Genomic DNA, 11,935 nt, shown 5'->3' on the forward strand with positions numbered 1-11,935 from the left:
CACTGAAGATTCATGACTAAACCTTCTACTAAACTCCTCCAAATTAAAGTCTCATTTAAACGACAGATATTTTAGAGCATGCATGTGCACGACATAAAGAAGAAAATGTTAATATAGGGGAAAGAGTACCAACGGGGGTTTCAAGCATTCATAATTGTGCCTCCATAAAGTGAGTGTAAGCACATGATTCAACAAGTATGAGCAATTCATTTTCAAATTATTGGTAAATTACAGATGTGGAAAAACAATGTGTGACCAAATTATACAAAGAGAAAACTAAAATTTTGCTGGTTTTCCCACCTTGTTCCTCATTCAGCTGGCTGCGAGTTTCGCATTTAAGTTTAAAAACATCAGAAGTTAGTTGAAGGGAGATTTGTTGAATTCAAAGGAGTCTAACTTTAAACACCAGGGAATGTAATGTGTAAGCTTTTTGAATAGAGGGCAAAAGTTTGGCATGAGCAGTAAATCACCCAAAAGGTCACGCACTCAGAGTTTGTTGAATATATACTCTACAGTTATTGGTATATTTATTACTTTTACTCTGTTTTATCTTTTTCTGTGTTATATTGTTTATCCCCAATGCACTTAGAAGATGGTCAGTGCTGTAATGTATGTGATGTTTAGGCTGCAATTGTCTGAATCAAGGAGAGGAGCTGAAATATAGGCAATTAAAAAGTCACCAACCAAATTAAATCTGGTGAGAAACAGCTTTCTTGCTGATTTAATCCTGTCCACGGCTTAGGTTAACAAAATTTAAGGGTGGATGTAAGGATGCCTTATCTACAGAGAAAACATGAGGGGAGGGAATACATCAACATGCACATATAGCACTTGAACCCTAACAGTTTAGGGCCATGTGCAAAACTGGAATTAGTCTGTGGGAATTTTCCCTCCAAAATATCAAAGCCATTCATTTTTATAAAAGCTTTAGTAGGTTAAGGTGTTGGCATTATAATTGTGCTAATTAATATATTCAATATCTGTAAATGGTTTGCCCCTCACACTGTAGCGAACATTTGCCAACCAATGCCCTTTAGGACATCTTGTCACCGGTTCCATGTGTTTATGTATGAACTTTCAGATCCATTTCTTGGTTTAGCTCCTGAAAAGGTCAATCTCTCCAGTTTCACAAAACAGAACATTGCGGTTTTACCTATTCCCGTGGAAATGGGGAAACATAGTTGTAAAGGTATTTATTTTAGGAGGCTTTCTCTCTACTGTGCAAACTTTCTATAGTGCCTTCCTCAACAAAACGAATAAAGTTAGCAACTATATGTTGAATTTAGCGATTTAGCCATCACCAAATATTCCCCTCAAAGGTTGAGACCAAAAACAAAGCTAAAAGAGAGTGAATATTGGATCTAATTTCATCAGGTTGCCATATGCTCCAAATGTAGAATGACGTTAAGGTGTAAACAAGAAACTGTTTGCTAATAGGTTTTCCATATCCACTTAAAAATGGATTTCAGTGTTGTGCAGTGTACAGTTTGTTTCCACTGCCCCCAAGTGGCTACAAGGTCATTAATGCAGGTTTAATGTTGTCTCATCCATGTTGGTCTAAAAGCTGTTTTTCTTTTCCACATTTTCAAGGTCAAGTTTTAACATTCTCAAATAAATATACCATCGAGAAGAAGATTTTTTTTCTCACAATTTCTTTTCATGACTGCACTGATTTTTCTCATGACCACTATTAAGCTTTGTTCAGACCATCAGGCTAAGCATCATTGCAGGGTAGGGTGAAAGGTTGATCAAGCGTCTTCTAAATCATCATTTAAATAGGTCTTAGTTTTTGCTTTTTAAAGAGAAAACCAGACAGATGACTGCTATTACGCTGATCACAATACACCTTAAAAAGATGCAGAAAAAGGTGCAACATGTTCAAGAAAAGCTTTGTGTTGGTTTGAGGCACCAAACTGAGCAAAGCCAACTTTTTCAATCTAAAAAGAGGGCACTGGTCTAATGCATTGCAAATATAAATAGGTATCGACCCACTGAGAGGTGGAGAGGAAGAGGAGGAGAGGGGGGGTGGGTGGATGATAAAGGTCAGGAGGTGTGTGCTGCATTCGCCCATGCCTTTTGTTAAGGAGTCAAATATACCCTCCATACTTAAGCACATTACTGGGCACAAGAGAGGAGGGAAAGGACTAGATGCCACAAGAAACGCTTCTCTCTCTAAATGCAGACAAACTATTCCCCCAGCCCAAGGACAATCATTACCTGAGGGGAAAGAGGCAGCATGTGTGTTAGGGGAAGAGATGCTTATACTGGCGCTGATCTTGAAAGGGCCTGGCCGATCGATCACATTAAGCTCCCTGCGAAAGAGAAAAATCAATATGTTTTTAAAGGCGTAGCAAGCTACTTGTGGTGTATGCGCGTGGGCTTCATTGATACCGTCAGACGCATTCAGAGAGTGCCTGTTCCTGAAAAAGAATGATCACATTTCGAGGTCAAGTGGTTTCATTTCCAATACTTATCTACAAAATCATGATGACACTTGTGAGGAAAAATGTACACTGAATGTGTGCGTGTGTGTGTGTGTGTGTGTGTGTGTGTATGAAGTATCCCAGTCTGGGTTCCTATTATCGCAGCAGAATACTCGCCAGTGTTTGAGGAGCACAAATGACAGACTGACAAGGGAAATCAATAGTGTTCAGATAGAGAAAGTTGTGCAGAGGCTGTGGGGTCTGACAAGCAACACCAGGATTAGAAAGAAGGAATGACCTGTGACTCTTTGAGAAAATTAATTGCTTGTTTAAAGACACTGTAATGCACTCAGTCGTACAGCAATCAACAGGAATTGCCAGCAACGGTTCAGCTCAGAGAGCTGGAGTGGGAAGGAGGTCAAGAGAAGTGAGACAGAGAGGCGGAGGGGAAACAAAGACAGAGAAGGCAATTTAATTTCCATCAGTTGCCAAAGCAATGCTAATCAATACTAAAGACACCCACTCTTCCACACTTTCTACTTCTCTCATTGCATCCCCTCATGCCTCTCTATATCTATCTATCTATTTCTATCTCTCTCTTGCACACTCGCAGCAATAATTTACTCTTGAGTTGGCATCTGGGGCATCCAGTGGAGGAAGGAGTGAAGAAAAATCCACACAGATCTGACACTGTCCTCAACCTACCTGCACTGACATGACACCACTCTGCTGCAACTGATAAGAGAAGGAAAGAATGAAAACTTAGAATGAAGAGAAGAAACAAAGCAATTAATGATTAAAGGAGTGAAAAAAGTCAGAATACAGGTATGCAGAGCAGGGGGGAAGAACAGATTTACGTTCATTTATGACTTGACGGAAGAAATGCTGGGAAATTATACTGAGCTGATTACTTGTTCATTAATCATTAAACACACGATTTCTCCTTGGGATAGCGCTGCAGCCACGTCTATAAGTCCTGCCAAAGGACATAATCTAAAACTGAATTTATGCCCGATAAGAGTATTTGACAAAAAAATGGAGTATATACAGGAAAGATGGTCTATTAAGGCACAAAGGGTTTATCATCCTGGAGTGAAAGTTGATGAGGAGAAGTGATAAATGATTATGCAGCAATGACGATAAAGAAGATTTCTGGTGTGGCTGACTTTCTACTGACATTTCTGACACTTTCTGACTGAATGCAGTTTGAGAAAAGAAACCAGCCTGCTCTCTAGTGGTCGCACAGAGAAACAAACACTGGGTTGGTCTGAAATGCAACACACGGATCAATATCTTTAAAAAAAACTGTGCAATATTATTAAAAGTTATCCTTTATACTTTTTGAAAAAAAAACTGCGAAAAATAACTAATAAAGCTCTGTGCTTAAGTACTTGTAGTTCTGATTTTCCATATTTGCTTGGATATAACACTACTTCTTTTCATTTGATAATGTTTAATTTCATTTCACAACTAGTGATTATGTAAATTTCTAAAATTTCAAAATCTAATTTCAAAATATTACTTTTTCCTTTTACGTGGACTGAGAAATTAACTTAGCTATACACTTTCAGCAAACACTTTTAATGGTGGCCCAAAGCTCGCTGGTGACTAATAAACCTGAAGATAATGACCAAACATTCAGATGATGAAAGACCAGCACACTCTCCAGGAGTTAAACCCCAAGCAGGTGATTTGGTATGAACTGAAGGTGAAAGCAAAGTAACCTGTAAGTGCAATGTATAGTGCTATTTGGAGAGTGTTCAGACCTATTTGTGTTGTAGCCTTAAGCGAAATTCTTTAAACATCTTTTTCCCTGACAAATGACAGTGAAAACAGAAATTTTCTCCTAACAATTATCCAGACACTGTTGTTTTAAATGTAGCTTTCTTATTTCTCTTGATCATCTTTGAGATGTTTATACACCTTGATTACATCCACTTACGGTAAAATCAACTACAGTAACTGGTCATGATTTAGAAAGGCACACACCTGTCTATATGAGGCTTCACAGCTGACATTAGTAAACAATAAAGGTCATGGGGTCAAACAACCACTGGTATGTATCATGTTATTTTCCTCAAAATAATGTAAACTCTTAAAATATGTAAATGTAAGAAGAGAAAAAGAAGCCCTCCTGTATAACACTATTTTGATAATCTGATAATAGGCTATGGACCTATGATGTGAGTGAGAGCTGCAGCCGTCCAGTCACCGATGCTGTGAACTGCAGGAATTTATGGATGCTTTATTGAGCTTGAACCCACTGACTCACACCTTGTTATGTCTGGAGCTCTGTGGTCAAAAGAGCACTGGGTGTGTAACATAAATGCTAAAGCGGACAGTTCTCTGCAACGGTACTCAGATTAACACACTCACAACTCGACAAAATGTTAATTGAAGACGTCAGAAACATTGTTAAACTGCAAAAAGACTTTACAATATGAGATCTACGCACAGAATTGTATCCACTATCCACACACTGTCTATGTTGGAAAACAACATGACAGCCAGCCAACATACAATGGGAGCCAGGAAAACCACGTAGTGGGAAAAAACATAGTCAAATTTACTCGAGTAAATTTTGACTGAAGCTCTACCTGTTGTATGGCATGGTGGCTGTATGTAAGACTTTGTTAACTATAATACTTTTATCCTGCTTTTGATTGCAGGACTTGTAATGAAGTGTTTTTTATACCATGCTCATGTTGCACAGTGCTTTCAAGACTTTCAAGGCCATTTTGTTGATAAGGCCTAGACTTCTTGACGCAATAGGCCTACCTACTTTTACTTTCTGGTACTGCTGTTGACAGATGATTACATCATAATGAGAATTTATTGGATTAGAAGGATTTAAAATAAATGATAAAGGGCTGTCTTGTTAAGAAGTGGAAGTGGAAGCCAAAGTAAAGTCACTATAATCCCTTTCTGTTTTCTGCCGCGCACACTCATCCCTTCGACAACAATGGTTCATTTTGAGTTACAATGGCTATTACAAGAAATGTCATCAGAGGGCAACGAAATGCACTCTTTCGCTTTTTTAGGGACGAACAAACGTAACGTAACGTAGCCTACTACGTGAAACAGTAGTAGCTCAGCTGTTTACCTTGACTGCCCATATTTGGGCCGGGCCCGGGCGGGGTGTCCCTCTCGCCGGGGGCCAGTCAGCTCTTGCTCACGACGCCGCTGAGTAAAGGAAGTGAGTCACGCTGACGGTAAAGTTACGTCTGTGTTGCAGCAAGAGCCGCGAGCGTAGCAGAGAACAAGGAAGCAACATGTGCTGACCATAATAACTCCAACTCACCAGCAGCACTGACGACCGACACGCACACACGGGAGGAGAAGGAAGGTACCAGGGGGCCGAGGACACGCACCGACCGCTGGACATTCACACACAGGATACTGCTTCTTTCTGCTTCTTCGTCGTGAGTACATTTTTTTTTTTACACTTCTTCCTGTGTTATTTTCGCCTTTAATGTTACTTTGTTAACGTGAATGTGAATGTCGTTAAAGCTACTTTGTTACAATATAATTTCGAGTCAGTCACTGTATCATGCCTCTTTTTTCATTATTGATATTCATGTTTTCCAGTTGTTGTTTTGTTTTAGGCTACTGTTTATTATTTCACTCCTAACTGTAGCTATGTTTTGCCTCAACTATTTTTACTGTTCCAAACTGAGCGTAAAGCCTAAATTTTAGGCTATTGAATTAGGCTATTAAAAAACTGGGTTAAATAATCAGAGTTGTTGTAAGTACCGAAAACACAACCGTCGATAAGTTTCTACTAACTTTCTAAATTTCCACCCGGGGGGTTTCCGCACTGTCAGAAAACCCGAGCGCGTTATTTCCAGCATGTAGCGTTAAGTTTCCTTTGTCTCAACAGAGAGGAACAGGGGGTGGTGTGTGAATTGTTTTTTTTGTCTTTACCCTTTTTCATTTTCTTTTTCCTGGTTGTGGTGGGTGTCCGCAACCAGCCACGCACAACAAACACGTGTCCCCCTCCTTGGGTCGCATGCATGATTGCGCCTGTCGTTCTTTGTTGTGTGTCCTTTGTTCCACGCAGACCTAGGTGCAAGTTTCGTTGTCACCTTAAAGTGGGTGTCGACGAAACCAGACAAAAGACCCCTCACCTGGAGGCTTACTCACCCACACCCCACCACTCAGGCCCAGACTTGATTACACTGATTGTAGTGGGACAGATCGGTTTGGCCTGTTTGGCCCCTGGGAAACACACACACAGAAGTTATGGCATGCTAAACCCACAACTAGGACCAACAGGTTGTTGGTGTTATAGTGTGTGTGATCTAGCAGTGAAATCACACTTGTAAGCAGCAGGATCACATCCAAGACTGCAAATGGGTCAACTTGTTAACTTGTTGTCCTCATGCATCAAATCAAAAACAGTATCAGCAGAGACTGTGATAATGACACTAGGTCATTGTTCAGCAAACAGACATACAGTAAACATGGAGTGCAGCTCTGATCGTCATGTCTGTACACTTTTTTCTTAACCTCTGATTAGATCAAAGTGGCACTAGAAAACACACCCTGTGTGTGTGGTGAATCTGCTTTAGTTCCTCTAACTATCTACAAACAGTCATTAATGTGGCATGATGCAATCCAGTTGAAAACATGACTCACCTGATACTGAACCAGTAGTGGTGTGTGGGATGGGGCATGTTGTTGTCTGTGAACACCTGGACCACAAAGACAAAAGTATTGGTGTGGTAATTAGAAGAAAACAGTGCTACGTGTTCTGTGAAAACTATGAATCTCCAAAATGTTAGCAGTCCTGTCAGCTTTTTACATCATTTATTAAGTTTAAAATAAGAAGTTTCTCAATGAATAACACAGTTAATCCTACAGTTTAGAGATAAAAAAGACAGGCTTATTGATTGACTGGTTTTGTTAGCCCTGTATGATAGTAATCAGGATCTCGTTACTATTCAATGGCTCAAACAAGCTGCTTGTATATGTCAATTGCAATGGCAATTTTCTGATCTGAACTCTATGATGCTATAACATTTATAGCATTTATAAGAGTATTATTATTAAGACCAAGAGGGGAACAACATTATAGTGTAGTTAAGTGTTTACTAATGTTTTTCAAATCTCAAACACATCATCTAATGGCACTGTCGGCTGAACAGCGCATCCATTTTGAATTCCTGCAACTTCTTTTGTGCTGTATTAGCAGGAATTCAAGCACAAGGCCACTTTAACATTCTTAAGACTTGCAACAGAAATCCCAAACTGGCAGATCTACCAGAAAAACCTGTTTATTTATATAATAAATAAATAAACTTGTGCTCATGTACAGTATGTGTCAGACAAAATGACATCCCGTATGTTAGCATGTTGCAAATTTTCTTTACCTTTTTTCTGGTGATGACCACATTTAGTTTCGGAGGAGGCTGCCATGACAACAACAACAAGAAGAGCACATGCAATTTGACCCTTGCAGACTAATAACTGCTGCTGATCACACACTGGTGCTCTTACAGTTCATGAAATGGCAAAACATATGTTAGGGATTTAAACTTACCACTACTCTTAGTGTATTGTAGGCTCACCAGTGCTCTTAAGTGGCGACAGTGGCTTCATGTCTCGGGGCATAATAGTTATTTTGTCTCGCAACACATTACACAGCCTGAAGCAACAGTGGTCTATTCCAAGCCACAATAACAAATCACTGCCTGTACCTCAAAGTTCAAGGCATGGCTTTCTCATCAGGGACATCAGCAGAGTGGTGCTGCTCTGCAAGGTTTGACTTGCCTTGGCCTTTACTGAGCACACTGTTCTCACCTGGTCAGGCTGACACTGGCACTCAACCCAAACAGACATGCTATCAGTAGATAAACAGCGCAGTGAGCTCATTGGATTTGCATGTCAAAAATACCTACATTTTCAACACAGCAGTGCTAGTTTGCATCTTGTTTGCCTGTATACAAACTTCAGCCTTCACGGACATGGCACTGTGTTGACACGGCTCTAAATCCCCGCTTGTGCTTTGCACACACTTAAACACCGAGCTCACCTGGAGGTCATAAAAATGTAAGGCTGAGGAGCAGCTACACAGGGAAGTGCCGTTATCTCTGAGAAGTTCCTACTCCCCCTCACATATCATCCAGGGGAAGTCACAGTCTGTTACCAAAAACTCAGATCACTCTCAGCGCTTTGGTTTGAGAAAAAAAAAAGTGTGAGCAGGGTAAGCGATTACAGACGCACATACTCTTTCTTGGCAGCTTTAGCTGATCTTTCTCTTTTTTTATCTACTTGTTTTTGCAGACATCATGAAAAGAGAGGTGAAGGCCGGAGTCAACTTCCTCAAACGCCTGGTTGTGGCACGTGGCAAGCTTGATGAAGCCAAGGCAGAATTATTTGCTGAGAAGCTGCAGAAACTTCTATGTGGCAAATACGAGGGTCACTGGTACCCTGACTGCCCCAGCAAAGGGCAGGCATACAGGTAATTACCCCAAACTTAACTCTACACATTTTCCAGTGCATACAATGTTTTTGTCATCAAAGATCAGCTTAGAAAATAACTGCACATCAATCTTACACAGAATCTTTAACTTTTCAATCCCTCACAGATGTATCCGGGTAAACAACGGCGTGCTTTGCGACAAAGTGGTCCTGAGAGCATGTGAGGAGAGTGAGCTCACCCCCACCGAGCTGGGCCTACCGCACGAGATCACAGTGTGGATCGACCCTCTGGAGGTGTCTGCGAGGTGAGTCACTGGGTGGCCTGCTGAGGCAGAGGCAAAGAATGACACAGACAGACTCGCTTCAGCAACAACAAGGCTTTTTCAGTCTAGCCAGGAATTGTGAGTAAGTGTCGTCAGCGTGTTCTGTAAAGTGATGAATAATCACACGAGGGAAGTAAGGAGTAGGAACATGTTATAGACTAAAAGACTTGTGGTTATAAATAATTTACTTTGTCTTCACAGATCTGGAGAGAACAGCAGGCCCTTCACCATAGCCACTTTCAAAGACGAGGAGAAAGAAGAGGATGAGGAAGGCATGAAGGGAGAACAGGATGACTCGTTAAACCTGGACACGTCAGATTACCACTCTGCCACCTCTTCAGATTGTGGTTCCACTGTGTCCAGCGACACAGAGGAGGAGTCGAAGGATGGGGAGATGGAGGGAGAGCAAGAAAAGGAGGAGAAGGAAGTTGTCAAGAAGGACTCGGCAGAAGGCGACGCCTACACAGTAGTGATGGTGCCCAGGATTCGGAAACGACATGGAGAAGTACCAAATAAGATCAAATACGTCAGAAATTTGGTAAATGTTTTTTTTTTTTTTGATTGACTGTTGGCATGACAGAAAAAAAAGTATAAGGATGATTCACCTGCAGCTGAAAATAGTCCATAAGAAATGCATCACTTACTTTTGTATCAGTGGAAAAGAAACTACAGTGCCTAATTGTTGGAAGTAAACAGTTTTTATCATTTAATACACATTGTAATACAGAAAAAGGATTGTGTTTTGTACAACTGTAACTAAAATGTTAGTGCTACATTGTAGAAGTGGTGATGAACAGAAGATTTTGGAAAAAATATGAAACGAAATGGAAGACAACTACAACATATTGTGATAGTCATATGCGATTTATTTTCAGTAGTCAGCTGCTTCTCAGTCATTCCCATATTTCATTATTGTATGATATAGAAAGGAGCCAGGGGTGTCTACCACAAGTCTCCACCATCCTTGCTTATCTCATGTTCTCTTTCCAATCTTTCTCCTTGTTTAGCTCCCTGCCAGCCTCCAGTACTACTACCACCCTACACCAGTTTGGCCTCAGTACAAGAAGGGTGCTCCAGTGTTCCTCACCACAGTGTGTGCACCTCCACCTCCACCACCTCCACCCCAGCAGGTATTTGGCTACTACATCTTGCCGCCACAACCATCTCCGCAGTTCATTCTGCCTCAGGCCAGTCTGCAGCCATGGGGAGCTGTGAAGGGTTAGACCATCCAGGAATCCTTGGGGTGAAAGGTGGATTGAGCATTATAAGCTCCTTCAACTGAGCCATGTCCTGTCTGTCCTGTCTGAATTCAGCAAAACCTGGGCCAAAAAAGAACATTTTCACTGTATAGTCTAAAGTTGTTCCTTGCACAATCTGTAGTAATCCATCTCTCCTTTTGAATTCTGTTGTAATTGATTGCTTGTGCTCAGCACAGAGACACCACTGAACTTGTGTGAAAACTTTTTCCTGTCAAGTCTGCACTGCTAATCTTCGTACGTACTGTACACATTAATACTGACTTCAGTCACTGGGTGCTTGGACTAACTCAGGGACTCTCAGCAATATGCTCAATGCCAAATAATTGTTTTTAAGCTGTTATTTTTTAAATTAATCACCACCTGTCAGTTTCACCAGATGTGGACCACTGTGTGTGTACTTCACAGTCAATCAATGTAAAATGTGATTCAGGGTTTTGATGATTTGTAGCTAGAGTGACAATATATGTATATTAAGAAGAATATTTTTTACTAAACTGCTTGTATATAATTGTGAACTTGGATACCACACTTTCTAATATCAGTCTTTTTGTCATAATTTATTTGGCCACCAGTGGATGGCGCTCAACTCACAGCTAATGCATGAAATTGTATATTGTTTTTACTAACAGTGGCTGCTACATAATGCAAATCTAACTTCACAGAGCACAAAAGTTGTTTTAAACTGCTTCAACGCTTTCTGCTGCTGTCAAACTGCAAAGGTAAATGTATGGGCGGCTTTCAGTTGTGCTTTTACATTAAATAATGTCTTTAGTATGAAAATCTGCTACCACTATGTATCCAGAATGAAACCTTGTTTCAGTCACTGATGCTTATGTACCCAGTTTATTTAATTATTTGCACCATATTTATTTTACTTCTAATGCAGCTTTGAATCTCATTTGTTTTTCTTCTGCATTTACTTTTTTTTTTACTGCAATGGATTAAATCAAACTCCACCTGTAGTTTTGTTGTTGTGTTCTCTTTGTTGAGTACAGAGTTTGTTGGTTGTGGTGTTTCCTCTTGTAAAACATATTTTGAAATTGACCATGAAATCACTTGGCCTTCTGAACTCCTTGCTCCAGCTCATGCTGTCTCTCAGGGCTGTGAGGACACTCACTACACCGTTAGCAGGATGTTGCAGCGGAAGCACTCCTGTGTGCTGGGTGCGTCATTTAGCCCAAGGTCATGACGTTGTTCCGCCTTTTTCTAGTGAAAAGGGCGAGGGAAGAGTTACAGTCGCAGTCTTTGATCAACCTAACATGGAATTACCTCTTCAATTCATTTGCAAGAAATGAAAGTGCAATTCAGGTTGCCAAACGAAAACGGCACCATTATAAACATCCAACAATAAAGTAGACATGTTGACAGGCACATTTGAGAAACTAGACAGTGAGCAGCAAATCACCTGTAATCATTTTTGAATGAGTGAGAGGCCGTGACAGCCATGAGTCACGGCCAGTCTCACTGAACCCTGCAGGGTGTTTAGGGTAGACCGCAACAAGTCACA

The 11,935-nt window shown here is 40.7% G+C and overlaps 1 protein-coding gene across 2 annotated transcripts; it reads left to right on the plus strand.

Moving 5' to 3' along the window:
• Nucleotides 1–5,668: 5,668 nt before the first annotated feature.
• On the plus strand, nt 5,669–11,390 carry LOC146972063 (maternal B9.15 protein). 2 transcript variants are annotated; one of them, XM_085801842.1, is made up of 5 exons: nt 5,669–5,845; nt 8,709–8,886; nt 9,014–9,151; nt 9,371–9,707; nt 10,177–11,390. In XM_085801842.1, the coding sequence occupies exons 2-5, from the start codon at nt 8,714–8,716 to the stop codon at nt 10,390–10,392; spliced, it is 864 nt and encodes a 287-aa protein (XP_085657968.1). In that variant the 5' UTR covers nt 5,669–5,845; nt 8,709–8,713; the 3' UTR covers nt 10,393–11,390. The 2 variants fall into 2 exon arrangements, with proteins under 2 accessions (XP_085657968.1, XP_085657969.1); XM_085801843.1 differs by having other exon boundaries at nt 5,732–5,842.
• The last annotated feature ends 545 nt before the right edge of the window (nt 11,391–11,935 follow it).

The sequence above is a fragment of the Trachurus japonicus genome, chromosome 16, assembly GCF_045865225.1.
Source record: "Trachurus japonicus isolate A0001 chromosome 16, Traja_1.0".
Classification (NCBI taxonomy): Eukaryota; Metazoa; Chordata; class Actinopteri; order Carangiformes; family Carangidae; genus Trachurus; species Trachurus japonicus.